General features: G+C 37.9%; 3 protein-coding genes across 3 annotated transcripts in view; all 3 read right to left on the bottom strand.

The window, feature by feature from the left end:
• The window catches only part of hoxc3a (homeobox C3a), a 65,357-nt gene that overhangs the window by 43,052 nt on the left and 1,334 nt on the right, over window positions 1–20,971 (bottom strand). The gene's annotated exons all lie outside the window — the stretch shown is intronic.
• On the bottom strand, window positions 4,866–7,517 carry hoxc8a (homeobox C8a). Its single transcript, XM_026998795.3, has 2 exons — window positions 6,758–7,517; window positions 4,866–5,391 (listed from the first exon to the last, which is right to left on the bottom strand). Exons 1-2 carry the CDS (start codon window positions 7,191–7,193, stop codon window positions 5,081–5,083), a joined length of 747 nt encoding a protein of 248 aa, XP_026854596.1. The 5' UTR covers window positions 7,194–7,517; the 3' UTR covers window positions 4,866–5,080.
• Window positions 11,336–20,971, bottom strand: part of hoxc9a (homeobox C9a) — a 10,025-nt gene continuing 389 nt past the window's right edge. Inside the window, exons 1-2 of the mRNA XM_026998794.3 lie at window positions 13,201–20,971; window positions 11,336–12,156 (exon numbers count right to left, since the gene is read on the bottom strand). The exon at window positions 13,201–20,971 is cut by the window's right edge and continues 389 nt beyond it. Coding sequence (XP_026854595.1) covers window positions 11,915–12,156; window positions 13,201–13,738 — 780 coding nt within the window. The 5' untranslated portion in view covers window positions 13,739–20,971 and the 3' untranslated portion in view covers window positions 11,336–11,914. The remainder of the gene's footprint in view (window positions 12,157–13,200) is intronic.

Raw genomic sequence — 20,971 nt, 5'->3', positions numbered from 1 at the left:
TAATAATAATAATAATAATAATAATAAAGAGTGCTACTTTCTTACCCCAAATACCTAGTGCTTTATCTTTAATTCAGGTTATAAATTAGGTTTAGATTAAGACACATACTTTCTGCCCTCAGTAGAAAACAAATAGCATGAAATAGGTGCATATAGTGTTTTGGTCCAGGTGTGTAGTATTAGTCTTTGACACACTGTTTTGGTCTAGCTGTATAATCTTTGATGCACTGTTTTGGTCTAGAGCTGTAGTATTAAACACTGTGTAGTCCTTGGACACTTAGATCAGGGGTCATTAGATCAAGTAAACATATCCAAATAAAGATTTTGCTTATGGAGTATAAATAAGATTTTCTGTGCCCAAATATTTATTACTGTAGCTAAGATTTTCTTTCGGGCATATTTGTAATCATGGCATGAACACCAAAATGTGTGTGCTTCAGGAGTGGGCCTATTTTATCTTCATATCACTCTACTTTTAGAAATACCTCATCCAGTTATCGGTTAGCTCCACTTACCAACATGCTATTCTTTTTGTCTGAGCTGCTGCCATAAAAATAACAGCTGTTACATTACAGGCAGATCTTATTAGAACTACTCTATATTTTAAACAGTTCTTTCTTTCTTTCTTTCTTTCTTTCTTTCTTTCTTTCTTTCTTTCTTTCTTTCTTTCTTTCTATCTATCTATCTATCTATCTATCTATCTATCTATCTATCTATCTATCTATCTATCTATCTATCTATCATTAATTTAGTTATATGGGTTTTGTCTTATCAGAAACTCACTTTGCTAAAACATATATACACTAATTTGCATCATAATTAGAAGCCTACAATAATCTAGAAAAATAATTGATTTGTTGATTTGCAGATAATTAGGAACACAAAGTTAGGTTAAATAACTCTTAAATAATACCTTTGGCTTCTCGAATGTTTTCTTTAGCTTTTCAATCCAGACGGAGACACCGAGCGGAAGAATGTAAATGAATTCAGAAGCAACCTTTTCTCCACGGTTCTACACAGCGCTAAGATTAGAATAACTGCACAATTTATACATACGCAAACGCAAGAACCTCCACGTCCATGTTGCTTTCCTTGTCTCTGGCCCTAGCTCGTCTAGCCGCACTGCACAGATATCGAAAGGAAAAGCGTCTGTCCGGATGCGACACTGTCGGGTTTTACACCACCAATAAACTTTACTGCAGGTAATAGTAAAGACCTCATTTGGAATGTAACAACAGTGCGATATACAATGACCAGACGGTTGGACAATCGTCGCCAACAATTGTCCCTACTGGGAACTTCCTGAAAATGTCTATGCTCTCTGGAGAAAACAGCTTTAAAACAACAGAACACGTTCAGTTAAAATAAAATAAGTTTCGCCGCCACAAAACAGCAACGAAATTTGCGTAGGTTACTTTTCTTTTCCAAAAGACATATTCTTTCATTTCCTCTCAGGAAGCGTGAAAGTGAATAAAACGTTTAGTTAAGCTAAGGGCATGTTTGTCATATTATTTGTCACTCATGCATAAAATGCTCCAAATTATTTTGGCGATGATTTGAAGAAAGATAATTACCAAATTAGACCCACTAATTAATCTAATATTCGTTTTGTTGTAAACATTTTTATACAAATCACAGAACAATTCCTCTAATCTTTATCGTTTCCTTCTTTCGTTGCTGTTGACTTGACTTAATGCAATCAGGTTTTATTAGCTATCTTCCAGTCGATAGCTGTTACCTGTCATTACTAGTTGTAAAGGAAACCACACTTGCGAGCTGCTATAACCCATAGGTCCCGATTAAGTGACAGTTTAAAAAATAAAATCTTACATAAATGTTTATCTTCAAACATAAACGGCAAACAAGTAAAATTCGACGTGACAAATTCACCATTAATTCGCTGTAACGGGAACATTATTCGCTTAATTCGGAACTTGTCATTGTAATAACTGGTCTTAAAGCAGTCGATACTACCAAACAGGACAAGTACGAAACCCGAAGGTCGTGGGTTTTACATTTAATAAACCCATTTTCCATAAATATGAAAGAGAAAAACTCACATAATAGCTCACATAATAATCTATCGACTGTCGTTATGGTAGTGCACTATCACATTAACCTTTGGCGCAAGTTCTGTCAACACATGCTAGTAGTTTAAACAGGACATTACATTGTTTTATGGACAGCAGTGGCTTAAACAGAAGATAAGTTTAGGTTTACATAAAATTTGTTGTAGAAAACTAAATATTCAAATCAGGCAATATGATGTGGTTTATAGCGCGGATATTTGGCGTAATTCCATCAACCTGCATGGAAAATGCTCAGCTTTTGCATTATTTTAGCCTACTGTGTTCAGGGTATCCTAAGCCACGTGCGTGTAAATTATCGCTGGTGTTTCATAAAAGCCAAACTTATATTACACAGAGGAGACCACGCGGAAGGACCAGTTGCAGGGCCTTCGTTTACCACTTTATTATTACGTTCTGTAATTCAAAAATACTGACAATTTGCAGATACGGAACACAGGTGTAGTCAGATTTTCTGGGTGTCACAATGAATGTCGCTTCACCAAATGGACACAGATGAAGATTTTTTTTCTTTCTTTCGCCATCTTTATATATATATATATATATATATATATATATATATATATATATATATATATATATATATATATATATATATATATATATACATTGCACCATAGCCCGCTTTTCGGGTAGCTTATCATATATCAGTATGGCTGGTCAAAATTGCGGCCCAGGGGGATCTACAACTTTGGCCATACCGCTGAAAGCGCACTTTCACAAAACTACCCCAAACATCCCCCCCCCCCCAAACCCCCTCTAAAGAACGCACCATGAATAAGGTGCATTAAACTGCTGCTCTCAAGTTAATGTTGAAGTCCCTGACACCGGCATTACTGGTTCCACAGCTCACAGTCAAAGCATCATTTCCTATTGGTCTAGTTCCTAGAGCACTCTAGTACTGAAAAGTAGCAGGAAAAACGTTGCCACAGGAAGTGGGCTTACACGGCATTTACACTTGAAGTATTCAAGTATTTATAGAGAGAGTATCATCGCTGCCAAAAAAAAACCCCACCACCACTAAAACAAACAAACAAACAAAAAAACAACTCCAGAAATCATGCCCAAAACTCAGCAGCAATGTAACTGTCGTTGTACCCAGACATTTCCTCAATTGCATTTTATAGGCCTGGTGTAAATGTACCTAGGCAAATGTTAATTGCTGTTTTCAGGACGTTGCTTTGAAGCTTAACAGCTTCTATTGTTCTCTCCTACAAATGTATTTAGGACATAACGTAGTCAAAAGTGCGCTGAAATTGCATTTAACGTCTTGCCCGAAACGCCTAAAACGGGACGCAATGACCAATTCACTATAACCTGCTGCTCCTTGCCTGTTTAGGTTATGAAAAAAGTCGTGAGGATATGGATACAAAATGCCAACAGTTCTCATCCAGAGGTTTACCTTAAACATTTCTCTGAAACTGTCCCTAATAGCAGTGCGGTAGCCTCGTTCTAAGCATAACAAGGCGTTAGGCCATGGTCAAGCCGAAAGGTACTGACATAACTAAGGAGTAAAACACGAAGGAGAGGCGGGAGAACGTGCCATCATGTTTATTCTTCCGTAGATGTCAACAACAATGGCATGTACACACACAGTTCTGTTTATATTCACATGAGAAACAGCAAAAAACGAGCATATTGATAACAGCAAGTTATTACAAGACGTACATGAAGATTATACTCAGTGCAATTTAAAATCTACGCTATAACACCAGCACGGTAAAATAACAACGTTTCCTTTAATAAAGTCGGGTAGTAACTGTAGCAAGTATGGTAATACACACACAAATGTGCGTTCTCCGTAGGCAGTTTAAGTTGTTGGGGGGAAAGCTGTTTTAATTTTGATTATTATCATTAATATTGTTATTATTTTTTATCATTAATTATCTTATCCTAAACAAAGCAGCTCTGTGTTATGGACAAAAACCCCTTTCTTATAGGAAAGCTATGTCTAGTTAGGTAGTGCTGTGGTACAATCTCTTGATATTGTTAACTTGGCTCTGAGCTCATTCGTCTTCCGAAGACTTAAAATAGTCGATAAACGTAAGTGTTCATTGGGTAAATAATATAACTTAAGCTTTAATACTCTAGAAAACAAGATTTTACGAAATCCTTAGGTAAAAATTTATATTGCAAATTCCCCATGATTAGGTAGCTTCTTACGAGATTTTCAAACGATTGCAATCTCCAATGATCCCAATAAAATAATCAAAGAATTACAAAATGTAATCTTGCCCATTTTCATCACAAAGCGTAATAATAAACTACAAGTACTAATCTTGTGACGTTACGTGAAATTCATAATACATAATACTAATATTAGGACAGTTGTCAATGCCGATTTCATTAAAATGGCACTAATGCAACATTGCCATATTCTTAAGATTAGAGAAATAACATTTTACTGAAACAGTGGCTGTTGTGTCGGTCAATTTCATATCAGAGTGATATCACAATTTTGTGTCTATTTTATACACACAACCAACACAAGAGTTTACAATCTGTGTAAACATACTAATGCCAGTTTTCCACAAAGTCTGGATGTAAATTTGTTGTTACACATGACTATTTAAATCACATTGCAATTTTCACAACTTCCTGCCAAGTGTGATAAATATGTGACTCCGTGGTCCAAGTATCATACTTTTTAGATGCCCAAATTAAATTATGGGTTGATGTATTTCTGATAACCTACTCTGGAAACCTACTAAACAGCTACATCATTTAGTAAATACATCATTCTAGCTGCCCCCCCCCTCACCGCCCCCCCCCCCCCCCCCCCCCCCCCAAAAAAAGATAAAATTCTTCGAGCTCTGCTAAAGCAAGCTTTTTTTTTTTCCGGGTGGATTGAGAGTGCTTTTATGTGGGGACTGACGTCTGTAGGGATTTTTTTTCTCACTTTTTCACCCAAGTGTTTGGCGTGTCTTCTCTTTCTTTAGACATCCTCGAAACCTCTCCTCATTCTGCCATATAACCATAAAAAACCCATAAAATCAATCTTTGCTTTCCTCTTTCTCTTCCGTTTCCTTGTCCAACGCTTCTTCCGCCTCAGCGTCCTCGTTGCCCTCTTCTTCGGCCTCCGCCTCTCCTCTCTGGCCCGGGAACTTGTCTTTGTTATTCTCCTTTTTCCACTTCATTCGTCGGTTCTGAAACCAGATCTTCACCTGCCGCTCAGTCAAGCTCAGCGCGTGGGACACTTCAATCCGACGCTTGCGCGTGAGGTATGGATTGAAGAGGAACTCCTTCTCCAGTTCAAGAGTCTGGTAGCGGCTGTACGTCTGCCTCCCATTGCGTCTCCCAGGGGCTTTAAAGTGAAACGGGAAATGTATAAATTAACGGTATCAATAACTGAAAGGTTTTAGTTTATTCACTGTTCAGGCTCCGAATCACGACCACAGCAGCATTAAATTTATATCAATAGAAGGACACCAGCAATGTGTGGTCGTGTATGTCATGCAGTTATGCTGTAATTACAACTATTTGTAGCAGGTTTTGTTTCTCTCTCTCTCTCTCTCTCTCTCTCTCTCTCTCTCTCTCTCTCTCTCTCTCTCTCTCTGTCTGTCTCTCTCTTTCTCTCTGTCTCTCTCTCTCCCTCGCGCACACACACACACACCAGATATGATTCACCTGTATGATATAGGCCTAAGCACAAAGACGATGCATTCTTAAGAGATACATGGTAGTAGTATATCTACTGTATACGCTGATCAGTGAGTGAGAAAACCACTCTGTTATAGTTAATTTTATTAATAATGGGAACGAAGGAAGATCAAACATATGACACACACTGTTTAAAAGTAAAAACTAAAGTATGCTAAGAAAGTCGACCTCAGTTTAAGCTTAGCATAATAGCGCTCATGCTCAAACACCACCGCTCTCTCTCTCTCTCACACACAGACAAACGAGTTTACGATCTATGCCGCCACACACAAAAGATAGCTGCACAAGCAAAACAACTGTCTATATTCAAACTAATTTCAAATGATTTTTTATCTAATTCAAGCAGTATATATTTAGAGCGTAAGAGAATAATAGTATGTTATATCTTCCAGTGACATTTTAATTACGATACATAATTCGGTGTCAAATATTGTCACTGGTATATTTTGCGCGACGGCTAAAAAACCGTCACTGGTAATGAAATCAGTCGAACAGCGTCATTTCATCGTCAACAAACCGCAAGAAGTGTAATCCGACGAGTTCATTCATATCAGCCAGGATATATCTTACTTATGTGGCTATTGAATATCACCTCGCCCTTTTAATGACAGTAGATGAACCGGGGTAACAATGGCTACTTCCGATTAGGTCTTTTTAACTTGTATGAGTTCGGACAGCGTTTATCCGCTTTCTACTTTTGACATAACAGGATGTCTCCCTCGCAACAAGAAGCAGCCGGCCGTCAAAGCTGCTGGGTTCGTTTTACTAAAGACAGGGAGTCTTAGGAAGCAATAAATACTCCAATGTGCCTATATCGTAACACCGATGACCAGTCTGCATTAGTAAGTGGCGATAAGGAACGTCTGGCTCTGCGCTATTAAAACGCTGGTAAACAATATAGCCGTAATAACCGATTATAGCTTTAGCACACAAACAAGCGTTCTCATACAGATACACAAACACTGCTGGTTTAACTGAGTGAAAAGTAAAATAATAGTGAGCGTGCTAACCGTGGGGTCGCATCCATGGGAACATGAGGCTGGGAGAGGTATTTTGACTTAAGTGGCCTTGTCCTTCCCCGGGGTTAGAGCTATTGGAGGATTTACAATCTGGGTACTGCGCTAGGCTTGCCTCTTGCTGGGTACCATAAAGCGATTGCCTCGGAAGAGCTTCATATCCATAAAATTTCGTTGCGTCTCCATGACATGCCAAAGCACAAGGGTTCTGCTGGTACCCAGGGTTGGAAATACCTGTGGTACCATGATGGAAAAAGTCCTGTACGTGATGAGACGGATGTTGAAAGCCCGGCGCAGCTGCTCCATGTCCGTACACAAGCGTGTGGCTTCGGGCAACGCTCTGTGGGAACCTGCAGTCGTAATAAGTTGGCTCTAATGTCTCGCCACCTTTGTACTTGGAGAAAAGAGGGTTAACAAAATAGGAGCTCATGTTTATCTTGCATTAAAAAAGAATCAGTCTGTTGGTGGTATTTTCCCCTTGTCTAAACGGTGGCAACCTATTGTTGCTGTTCCAAATGGCATACAGCGCAGACAGAGCAACCGGAACTAGACGGAGAAATGCTGCCCCTTCGGACAATTTGAAGCAGCTCCCACTTCAGAGCCCCTTGCTTCGACTCTCTCTCTCTCTCTCTCTCTCTCTCTCTTCCTATCGCGAACCTTTTCCCTTTTGCAGCCTCAAATCTTGGCGTGTACGGTGGATGTGTGTTAAGGTTAAAACTGGCTAGCTCCGCCGGCTCAGTCACAAGCGCGTGGTTTTTTTTTTGCCTTCTACTCAACCACCCCCACTACAGCGAGACCCCCACCCACCCTTTTCCCCACCACGCCGACCTATGCTGCTTCATCTTTCCAAAGCGTCTACAGACGTCTACCTTGAGCGAGGAGACACCAATGACCGCTTTCTACACAAATAAAAGTAATTAATTAATGAATTAATTAATTAATAAGTAAGTAAGTAAATAAATGCAACCGTATAAAATTATTCAAACTATTGGAAATATTTGCCTATAGGAGAGTATGACATCTGATGTTATATGAGTTGCCAATATAATTTTTTAAAACTGTGAATGTTTGAAAGCTATCGATATACAGATTTGTACTGAAATGGACCAGTTTCGTATTTTACACGGCGTGGGCTTCTTGCGTTTTCTTATATAAGTCAGTATTTTGAGAACCTTAACAGCCGGATGGCTCACGCACAAACAGTATATCAGCAATTGCGTATAACTGCAAAATGAACAGTTTTAGCAGCGCTACGGAGCAACGGAAGACTAGTACTTGAAAATAATGGGCCTACAAGATTCAGGACTTGAAGCACAAAAAACAACGAAACAAAGAAACAATCTAACGGTCAGGCAAGCAGCCTACTGGCAATCTAGGAACTAGTTTTCATAATGATACTCAATACTCAACTAAATAATAAAATGGTTACATTTAAATACGAAGTAGAATGTAATTAAATTATATTTTAATTCATTCACTGAGGTATTATTATTATTATTATTATTATTATTATTATTATAAAATAGTAGAAGTAGAAGTAGCCTATGCTAATTGTAGCGAATGACGCTGAATCTCTAGCCTGGCACTTTGTAGCTGTCAATTAATTGGTTCTTTAGTTGCATTACTTTTATTGCATTGCTATATTTACCACACTCCACACACACACACGCACACACACACACACACACACAACCCACACACGCACACAAATCCAAACCCCCCACACACGCACACACGCATACACACACACGCATACACACACACACACACACACACACAACCCACACACGCACACAAATCCATACCCCACACACACGCGCACACACGCATACACACACACACACACACACACACACACACACACACACACACACACACACACACACACACACACTAGTATCTCCGTGTCCTCATAAACCTTGCTAATAAGTTGTAAATCTGCTGCTTTGGAATCAATAAAATCTACGCATTAAACACTTTGGCTATTTCAGTAGATGCATTAATCCGTTGTTGCTTAGTTCACTGCAGGGCCTCCCCAAAACATGAGCACGTGGTTCTGTGGCGTTACTGGCGATTTTTACCCATAGTCGTTAAATATGAAAGACACTGGAAATTTATAGACCTCTCACAGTCTATAAAGATGCAGATTGTTGGTCACTGATCGTCTCAGTTTTAGTGGCACAGTTTTACTGTTATAGGCCCTCTGCGTGACCAAGTCTTTCTGAATACTGACTTATTATTGTATTTTGTAATAAAAAACAAATGATAACAGCAACAACATCAGCAACAGCAGCAATAATAATAATAATAATTGCAGCAGTATGAGTGGCTTTTAAAAATAGCTTTATTTTTTATTTCTGCAATTTCCCGAAAATGCTAGGTTCTTATTTATTGCATGTGTGTTTGAATAAACGGCTGTAAAGAAAATAATACTTAGACAATGTACTAAATTCGCGTTAACGTTTCACAGTTTAATTAATAAATTCCATCAGATGTGACAACATTATAATATAAGAGACAACGTAAAATGCGCGGCACACTAGTCTTAAAAACATCAGTAACTTCACGCGGCTTTTGAAATGAAATTCTTGGGGAGGAGTGCGAAATAAAGGGGCACTGTGTATTCGAGGGTTCTCGGACTAACCAATGATGGGAAACAGTGGTATTTAAGGTAATGATAAAGTGGAGCCTAGTTTAATACATCAGGTTGTTGACATTTTAGTTTTATTTTAGTCGAAAGTGTGATTAATCACAGAGGCTGCCATTCTTTTCAGCACTGTTTTCCCAGTGCACATCATAGGCCTCGGTGGCCTAAAATGCACTAACTGTGAGTCAACACCGCCATCTAGCGTTAGATTAGTATAGAAAGCACAATAGTCTGTAAAGCAAATGCCAGTTAACGGTATCATCAAACACACGTTTGACTAAATGTCTGAATTTAACTCGAAATATTGCTCTAAACTCCCCGATGAGACAATGTACAAATGTACAATAAGATGTTAATCTATTTTAGAAGTGGCCTAAAATTTTAAAGTAAAACATTAAAATAAATAGATAGTGAGTTGTCTGTACAAGCTTTTACAAATGTGCCCTAAGTGAGAAAGAAATTGGTGCCCTTCACTGGTCTGAAATCATTCCTGGACGCGTCTTGAGGTGTTGGCGGACTAGTGTCTTAGCCTAACAGTCTCTTTGAAGGGGACCTCCACCAGAACACCAAGCCATAAAGTAATTTAGCCCAGACGTCTAGCCAGTTACCCCGGTTTGCTTTGTTCGTCTGCATCTGCGACCAACAACGCAAACTCCAACAGGGCTGTAAAACTCGCATTTTTTGTCCTGTGCGGAAATGCGGTGGACTGAGCTTTGAAACCTCTGCATCCTGTTCGTATTGTTAAGAACCACAAAAAGGTAATTTCAACTGTGCGCAGGAAACCAAATCCAGACATGTCTTTATATTTTACTTAAATCCACGCCTCGACCTTTGTGCACATAGGTCTATAGGTCACAGATGAAATAAATGAATAAACACACACACACACACACACACACACACACACACACACACACACACACACACACACACACACACACACACACACACACATATATATATATATATATATATATATATATATATATATATATATATATATATATATATATATATATATATATATATATATATAACCCTTAGTTTACCATTAGTTTCCATTAATTACGAACGGTACAGTGTTAATAATAGAATGGTATAATGGCATACGATAATACTTCATATATTCATTAGGGCCAGATTTAGTTTAGGGGCTGAAATGGAATAACTGCCCGGCCGACTTCTCGTTTTAATTTAATGTCTAAACATAAGAACGCTTTGTAACACTGTTTAACGATTTTATAAAATGATACACTTTATTGCTTTAAAAATGTCAGAGGGTTATGTGATCACAATGTATTGAAGCCATTTTATACGTTTGCTTTTGCTAGATTTAAAATGTATATTTCGACGCTATTTTGTACATTTCCACTGTCCTTGAATGAATAATAATCTTTTGCGTAAAACATTTTGAGTCCCAACTACTCGTGGTACTACTGCTTTTAAGATAGTAATATTGATTCTTTTTAATATTAATTTTAGCATTATATTACAGTTATGCTTGTTATTGCTGTCTTCGTTACTGCTACATATATCTTGCAGTTTGCTAAAATGCCAAACGAGTCTGCCACTACAGAAGACAAAGTAGTGCTGCCATCAACCCTAGATTCTTGATCAAGCTAGGGAATCACTGAAATACGATCCTCAGAATATATCTTACTCAACAAATCCCTGCATACTTAAATGCGTGATTTGGTCACTGTGTATGTTATGGACGTGTAACCGAACACAGTCTTGTCTTTAATGTTTGATAGTTTTGTATACATGTATATATGTATTATGACGTATTATGTGTAGTCCAAATTCAGGCTTCGAGCAGGACAGCAGGACAATGTCGCCAACATCACTTTGCTCTTTGTCGCGAAGGTGTGCTCTTTTATAGCAGTGATAAAAACATAAAACAATAAAAGACAGAGTCTGTCGCGTTAATATTAAGATGGAGGTCGTATATATTTGAGCATATCTACAATCCGTATTGAAATCTATTTTTTTTACAATTTAAAGAATATAAAATACAGAAACAAGTACATTAAAAACAACGAGGATATCACATAGACGCAAACATGAATAGTTTAAACCAAATGAGAGTTATTCGTTACAAAATATTGTAGTTTTACACCTGTTACAAACAAACACACATCGGAGAAACATTCACGTGAAAATCATAAATTACGTTCTTGAAAATAGAGTAGTTCAAGTATTTCCTTGCTTTAAGCCTACTTCGGGGCAGCATGTTCTATAAAGTTCTTACTAACGCTCTTTGAGTAAAGAAACAAAATCTATATCCAAACAGGCCATGTGCAATTACATATGTTAATATGAATGTAGGTCGATAAAATTACAGTTCAATAAGCAATACCGTAATAAAGAAGACTACCGTTGCATCACGAAGCCTATGTTTCCCGTTAGAGCGAGAATGCGATAACTTTTAAGACTTATGACAATTGTCTTCTATCGTTTTTCCTTTAGTCTATAATCAGCAAAAGAGGTTTTTTGGGTCAAAATTATTCCTTGCTGTCGCTCTTCTCCTTGTTCATTTTCTTCATTTTCATTCGACGGTTCTGGAACCAAATTTTGACCTGTCGCTCCGTGAGGTTTAGCACTCTCGCCACCTCATAGCGTCGGTCTCTGGTTAGATACATATTGAACAAAAATTCCTTTTCGAGTTCTAGTGTTTGATATTTTGTGTAAGGGCATCGCTTCTTTCTCGTGGAGCGCGCGTGGATCCAGTTGGCCACGGGATTGTCTGCAAAACAATGTATAAAAAAAAGGATTATTAGATTGTACACTAAGCACACATTCCTAGACTCCTGTGTATTGATCTTGGTCATTTATACATCCTTCATTAAAAGATATGTTTAGTTACCTTATTTTTTTAAGCAGCATAATAGCCTATTATTAATAGATTTTGAATTGTTATGAAAATACTGCGATTGTCTCAAAAATGCGCTTTCCATAGCTTTGAAACAGCTTACTCGCTGTGAGAATTGGTGTCGTAAAGTGGTGAATACATCTATTCGCTTTATAGGCCCATAAATGCCTAATACGCCTTGTGGCTCAAGTCTGCAGTCAAAACGTCCTGCTATGCACCGAATTCACTGCGTACATTCCATTTGTTGTTTGTTGAAGTTCTGCGTGTTTCAAGTCTATTAGAACTTTTATTTAACATAACAATATAAAATTCTTTCAACACAATTATTTTGCGATAATTACCCTGACACTAATATCGTTCGACTGATACGCGTGCAGACACTCGAATAAGTAATGTTAACATGATTAATGATTCTGTACAAACGCAGACGAGCTTTTGAAGTATTTTGCTCGTTGCGCGTCCCACAAAAATGCTCTGTATTGTTTTATTTTTTAGGAAAGGTTGAACCCCATTCTTATTCTTGCCTTCCACTCCTTCTATCTCTGTTACCAATATCACTACCCAGACCACACATCGAATAAAAAAATAAATTAAAATAAAATGCACAATAATTTATTTATGCTTCGTGAATATATAAGATCCAGCTATCACCTAAACAGTCAGAGTACACTGCCTTGTCGGACCTGTCTTTCAAGGAGACCATTTTTATAACCCGCTACCCGTTTTACAGCCCTGTCTTACGGCGTTTGTCTTCAATGGATAGCCCCAAAGCAGACTTGAGCCAGCCGAAAACTGCAGGGGCTAGATGAAAGGATATAGAACTTGGTTTTACGACGGACGACAGCCAACCATCAAGCGAATGCAATAAACTGAGCTGCACCTCAAACCCAGTTGTAAACAATAATGGCTTTAACTTACTTGGGTCTAATTCAGCCTTCTCGTCTTTGTGCTTTCCGGAAGACAAGATCTCCGACTCAGGCGGAGGTGTCGTCTGTTGCTTTTCCCTAACGTCGACAGCGGAACAGTAGAGAAAATCCGAGTAAGTACGTCCGTTTGACGCCAAACAGTCTCCGGTTCGGGGATCCTGGAAAGCTTCAGGCTTTAGCCCATAGTGCCTGCTATTAGCTGGATAGCCTGGAAAGGACACTGTACCGGGAATGGGCTCCAGCCATGAGCGGACGTACCTTGACTCTGTTCCTAAGTGAGGCTGGTGAGTGTATGGGTGGTAAACCATAGACGACTGAGAGTGACCAGGGGTCCAAGAGGTAGTGAAAACGGGTGGTTTCTGGGCAAAGCTGCAAGACGGATACTCCACGCACTCCGGTACCAGAGGCGTCGGGCGTGAACCGGAGGATATCGGAGCAGCTGTCGAAAAACGAGTCGCCAGAACATCCTCGCTTTCATGATTAATCAAGGAATCCACATAATAATTACTTATGGGACCCGTAGTCGACATGGCGATGTTTCCGTCTCTTTTACATGCATCCGATTATTATATGGAGTGTATGTGTACTTTTTTTATCTGCCCATAGAACAATCAAGCCAGGTAATTATTTCTGAAACCTTGCCCGGCTGCGATTGGACGACTATAAAACACGTGATTACATTTACCCCCTGAAAAACCGCACAGCAGATCAATGCGCGGGTTATCTTGGACTAGCAATGCACTTCGGGATTGCAGTAGGTTGCTTAATGCTAATGTTGTTTCTTTACGTGAGCTTCATGTAAAATGTCGTAGATGTATATTAACCTGTAATAACATATCTTTCCGATTTTAGATAAGACTTTTTGGTGCATTACACGAAGTATAATGTCGTCTGGTAGAGGCACTATTTCCTCACGTAATCAATCTGTGTCGAGCACATGGGCTGCTTCTCTGTCCAGCGCTTTGCGCATCTTTTTCTCCATTATTTTTAATCTTATAAATCTTTTACAAGGTTTTATTACATGATACTTCATCTGTAATTGTTCCAATGCAGATAGACTTTGTTCGAACATGAATAGAATTGATTTTTTTTTTTGCGAAGATTATTCCATTGTTGTTACGTAGTGGAATCCTAGTTTCCAGCATTTTCACACACACACACACACACACACACACACACACACACACAAAAACATTTCGGGATATTCACCCCGAGTTTACAAAATCGGGGAGGTGGAAATAGGAAGACGGTTGAGAACTTGGCCACTACAGCGTCTGTATTCGGCAAGTGGTCGTGCATGCTTTTATGTCCTTCAATAAATTTTTATGAGGACCATTTGATTGTTCATAAACGTGTCGTTAATAAAACTGCAGTTGAATTTCTAGTATAACATAAAACTAACGCTGCTTTTGCGAAACAAGTCTAATCAAAAGACAGCATGGAGGAGCGAGGACTGAGAAGAGGTGTGTGTATGTGTGTGTGTGTGTGTCGATTAAAAGCTTTAGCCCCTGGGTATCTATGTGATAAAAGTCCATGCGGTTTGCGCTTATTCATCAGATCACTTTGACCTAAAATACATTTCGAAAGTGGTTATTCTGAGCGAAAAAAAACTAGAAGAATAATTAGAAAATTGAATGATGGTGAGAAGGATTCAGCAGATTTTACATATTTCAGAGTATAATGACAGTGTACAACCTTTTGGAGTAGTACGACAATGTTGCATGTTGTTTTCAGTATTATTATTATTATTATTATTATTATTATTATTATTATTATTATTATTATTATTATTATTATTATTATTATTATTATTATTTCATTAAGGCCATGTCCCATATAGACAGACATGATTATTGCATTTGATGTTTATTTCGAGATTGCATTTAATCTGAGTTATTGACCCATTTCATTTATAATTATTTGAATAAACATTTGCATTATGTTATAGTTCCGAAATGGCAATGATAGTTTGTTGTCACAGTGAAACTGCGAAAAGCAACTTCTGGTTAAACATTTCTAATATACTTATTAAGAAATGTCTTAACAGAAGAACGTGTGTATTTGCAGCATGGTTTAGATTTTGCCTTTGAATTTAGTGTATTTTGACACTTGGCAATCTGTTGATTTTGGTCTGCTGTCACTGTCAGCGCTGGGCCCAGTCTCGAGCCGGCCAGATGAGGTCAGGCTTTTTTTCTTATTTTCACTTTGAATTCCAGACATTATGAAAATACAGACTGTGCAGATTAATGATGAACCCTGTATCGTTTATTTTTTGTAGTTTCTCCAAATAACGTGGATGAATCTACTTAATAATTTGGTAGTGGATTTTTTTTCTCTTCAAATCTACCTCTTTTTGAAAGCAACACGTGGATATAGTTTGTCCCGATAACAGTTTTCAATGATCGAGTCATGTAAGACTGAACCAGTTACTGAACAAAACACAGTTCACTCCGAAAATAATGCAAAGATTCCAGAACTTTATTCTGACCCCCGCTCCACACACACACACACACACCAAAAAAAAACAAAAACAAAAAAAAACAAACCCCAAAAAACAAAACACTGAAATAGAAAAAAAAAGAATTTCGCTTGTATGAGCAAGGGGAGCTACTCTCACCAAACCTTCAAGAATATCCAGTCGCAGCAGCAATGCACTGTGAACGGAACTGCACATTTCCAGCCCCATAGTAGTACACTTGAACCACAGACTAATTGAAAGCGCATATCAATTAATACGCGTCATCCCTGACAAAGGAGGCATGGTCATCAGTGCGAATGTACTAATTCTGCGATGTATTTTTGGTAGCATTTAACTAAAAAGAGCTTAGTTTCTTGGTCATTCGCGATTGCATTCACACGTGAACTGTACACAGTAAATCAAATACGCTTTCCAGACAACACCCCTCGGAGAAGGCTTGCGTACCCATACCTTGCCATAGTTGGGGCTATTATTGCTTTTACAGACTATAAACTCTATGCTGTGATATGTCACTTTTTTTCTTTTGTAGTTGTATATTGTCAATAACTAGGATAATAATAAAACTTAATACGAACTCAAAGGTTCCCTGTCTTAACGGTTCCATAGCAAAGATCTTTTTTTTATCATTCACTTTTTTTCCAGTTTTTTCCCCCCCAGATTTACATACCATTAAAAGAAATATAAACTACGCACTAATATGTTAGAAATATTAGGCCTATTAGTTAGATATTAGATAGGTACATAGATATGTTACGACCATAGGCCTTATAGAATTTAAACCCATCTTCACTGCTGGCTTTAATGGTTTACGTGACATATTTATAAAAAAATAAATAATACAACGGCTTGGTGTATGTCGAATATGCGCCTTGAATCCTACTTCATAACAACATGCAAACAAATTCAATCAACATTGTGGGTCGATGAGGTTTTCACTGAAAGCCTTGAGGTGGGGACAGTGTTGTGAAACCTCGCTGCAGACTGATTCCAAGCCAACGCCATGCACGTGTACATGCATAGTCACGTTTTTCCTTTCGTTCCTTTAAGACGAAATTTTAACATTCGGGCACAGATTCCTCCTGACATCATTTCATATATTTTAATACAACTGATCTTCGTCACAATTACAAAATGCTTTCGTCTATATTTCGTTGTAGGCACCAATGGGCTACTTTGATTTTTGAAACTGTAGGACTATAGATTTTTTAAATTATAGAAAGCTTCTAAATGTAACTAGTTACAAGTTCCTAATTATAAATGCACGTTTCAAAAGATGCTATTTCGTTGCATAAAGCTCATTTTATATGTAGCCTACTAAACGTCAAGATTATACGTAGGCCCAGTCGTGGCCCAAGTAAGTAAGGTCAGTCGTGTAACTTCACATAAATAGACTTTCTAGTCTCTGCTAATTGAAATGGGCTAATGTTTTCCAAAACCATTTTTGCCTTAATATTATCCAGATTATTAGAGAAAGTATTCAAATAATGGGTTTAACGGCGATCAGAACATGGTACCCGCCATACGTTCACTATGCGTACAGCACTGACTTCTAGATTACTGAAACGTAATATGTTAATGAAATAATGATACAACGCTTTTTCTTAATCATGCTAGTGTGTTAAGGATAAATATAACAAATTAACACCAATATAACTTTTTGAAAAAAAAAAAGTGGTTTATTAAAATACACTCAATAAAGTTGTGTCTCTGGTCAGTTTCTTGATTAAATCTGTTAAGAACAAAAACCAAAACAAAATATAAAAGCCCTTCTGTGCGATAGGCCTACAACTCACATCAACTACGCCAGGTCTCGTTTTGGTTTTTAGATAACGGTGACAAAGGAACATTAAAAAGTTAATTAAACATAATAAACGCCCGCCCCTTTGTGCGACAACACTGCACACGCATTTATTAAAACATTTACAGCGTGCGTTGATAATATTTATTGATTTACATATTATCATTCCAGTTCGCCTCTATGTCTGCCGTCTGCAATAGTTAAGAGAGAATAAAAATCCAGGACTGAACGATTTCAGCTGTTCGGGTTTACTTTTACCAGGTCTACAACCTATAACTTAGACGTAAGAGTTACTGTTTCAGGGACATATTAGGTGTTTATAAGGTTTTTTTTACCATGACGGCGCGGATGCGTTGGGATGGGGTGGGCGAATTAAATTGTTTCAAATGTTTTAAAAGGTTGTATCGTTTAATACTAAAACTCATAATATTAAAACGTTTAAGGGGCTGTCACTCTCTACATCTGCTGTCTGGCCTGTGCCAAATTCCTGTCCCTTGGACAGGGCATAGTAATATATTGCTTTATATATGTAGAATAATAAAACAAGATTATCTGACGAAGTAATTGAGTGGATGCCATCATCAGACCTGAAAATGGCTAAGAGGCCCAAGAAGTGTAACTGTGCCATGTTCGTATGGAGGCCATGCAGTCGTTTAGCTTATAGGCTTCTAGACACAAGCCTTATTGGAGCTGGTTTACATGCCAGCACATGACAGCTCATAGCACGAATCGCAATTCACCGTGAATGGTGAGTAGCAAAACGTTTAGTGTTACATAAAACCATACAGATTTATCATTTGTGCTGTCATTATCACAGTCTGTGTGGAAAAAGACGCTAACGCATATGCGAGGACCTACCTGTTATCTGTTGTCGATACTAGCACTTTTATTAAATATGCCAACGTACGTCATTATACTTCCGCAAAGCAAAATCCTCAGAGTTGAATTAACTTTTAGTGTCCTTCTCTGTCCAGGTGGGTTTAAATGAGAGCTGCGGTTATTTTGACGATCTATGTGATATTTTAACATTGGAGAGTTCTCTGTGTGAAAGGATGTCTGAACCATTAGGTTAATCTTAATATATAGGCACGAGCAATACATATTTAGCTTCATGTTCAAGTTTTGCAGTCCAGTGAGTTTAATTACATATTCGCGAAAAAATATTTAGGCCAGAGTATTTAGGCATTTAAAGCAAATGACTACATAAAAATCGTATAACCAAATATGTTCAAATTTGATTGATCCGTTTTGCAAAAGTGTCGAGGTGGTCGATGGAAGTGAAGGTATATCCATGACGTAAGTAGTGTAACAGATGAGTGTTCCCTTTGCTATGGTACACAAATAGTTTGCTATCAAATAAGTAACTATTTTTAAGCAGTGTAACATAAAAACATAATTCACAATCACTGTGTGTAATTGTATACGTAATTAAGATTATTTTAAGAAACATAAACGCATGTTCGGTAGAAAATTCCGATTGTGCCGATTGTGCTTGCACATGTTTTAAGTCGGTTTAATCTATGTTTGCATGTATATACGTGTATGTGTGTATGTATGTATATATGTAAGTATGTATATGAATCTATTAATTAAGTTATAAAGTATTTATGTATAAATAGAAGACCACGTGAAGTCATACTGAGATAAATTTGGGTTTAGCACGAAAAAATGTTTCTGGGGTTGTCGTTATTTTCAGCCTACGATATATTACCAGACATTACAAGATTTTAATACATTTTTATTTTGTATATCGAGCTAGGTCTAAATAATCAAACTGTGCTATATCTTGTTGAAGTCCCAGAGTTGGAGATGTACCTTACACTTACTCATATTCTCATGCATGAACTTTATCTACGACTTGGCCGAGGCCTGGGGTCGTGCTAAGCTCTGGGCATCTTGCGATCTCACGAGTAGGCCAATGGCTTTTGGCTAAATCATGCGTTATATTTTGCACTGATTTTTTTTTAATTTGTAGTAAACGAGTGTTTATGTTTTGGAGCTATGAATGCGTAAGCTGTTGGAAGGAAATTGCCTCTATATCCGTATGCTAGGCGACAATATCCTGTGGGGGTCATTTCGTGTGCTGTAAACTCTTTGTTGGTGACGCATTCCAGAGGCAATCCTCTTTCACTCAACTGAATGAAAATGACTTTGGATTCCAGACTGTCTCCTCCCGCCGCAGAACAGCTGAGGGGAGAGGATGGGTTCAAGAAAACAAGCAAAAAATGGCGAATTCCATAGTCGATGTCCCAGAAAAAAATAACCAAACACACACTCACGACCGGGTTTGAAATTTGGTGTGGCCTATGATGTCTTACCATGGTTGTCTAGGGAAAAGCTTCTAGCAGTATTATACAAAAACATAATTTCAATTATTAAATTGGACACATAAAATACACGTGATCCATTGGAGCAGAAATGCGTTTTTCGATTAATGTTGCAGTTACCAATAACCCATCTCTTTACACGACGTGACCAGCTGGACCCACAAAACGCTGTATGGATCAATTAAGTACTGCAGGCGTTCATCCAAAAGCCTTAGGTTTTGTTGTGTAATATTTTATACGTCAAATTACCATTTTCAACAAACAAAAGAAAAGAAAGACGGACGCTCCACGTAACAACCGTTTAGTGATTAATTATGTCGTCACAATTCAAAAAAGGACACGTTGAAGTATTGATTCTAAGTATTAGATCATTGGTTTAATTAATGTTGTTGCTTTTGAAAGTGGGTAGTCGTCAGAAATTTTCGTAACAGTTATAGGCCTAGATATTTCAAAGCATAACTATACCGTGTAAAACATCCGAAACCTTGAGCTACATATATCAAATAATTGTTAAAACTAAATATCATATCACTGTTATTTAGTAAGAACGGCTGCGATAGGTCACTACCTATGAGTACACTTTAGCTTGCAGCTTAGAAACTGAAAATACTGTAACTTAATATTTGATTCCGATCCAATCTTTCCAACTTCTCTCTCACTCACACACACACACACACACACACACACACACACACACACACACACACACACACACACACACACACACACACACATACACATTCATACATACATACATATTTGCCACTGGTTGGTCTGTACAATATCGACATACTTGTTATATTCCAAAATTCTAATTGACAAGAGCGTGCTCATTGCTAAATATTTATTTGATTTTATGGTCTCAGTGATTTTTTCAGTGTTTATTGTGTCGCTCTAGGGCATACTCATTACTGTCGTGAATCAAATTTGTCTGTCCATCCACCCACCGCATTTATACATCCACCCAGTCGGCAATGCACCCATCCTTTATGTCTGTCTGTCTGTTTTGTCTGTCTGTCTGTCTGTCTGTCTGTCTGTCTATCTGTCTGTCTCTCTCTCTCTCGCTCTCTCTCTCTCTCTCTTTCTCACTCTTTTATACTTTTATTTCAAAACAAATGTAACACCACTGCTGACGTCTCGCAGCGGAAGCAATCCGTGT

This window comes from Electrophorus electricus, chromosome 21 (genome assembly GCF_041902795.1).
Source record: "Electrophorus electricus isolate QZ-2024a chromosome 21, ASM4190279v1, whole genome shotgun sequence".
Lineage (NCBI taxonomy): Eukaryota > Metazoa > Chordata > Actinopteri > Gymnotiformes > Gymnotidae > Electrophorus > Electrophorus electricus.
The sequence above is the reverse complement of the archived record's forward strand: the minus strand, read 5'-3'. Positions and strand labels throughout refer to the sequence as shown.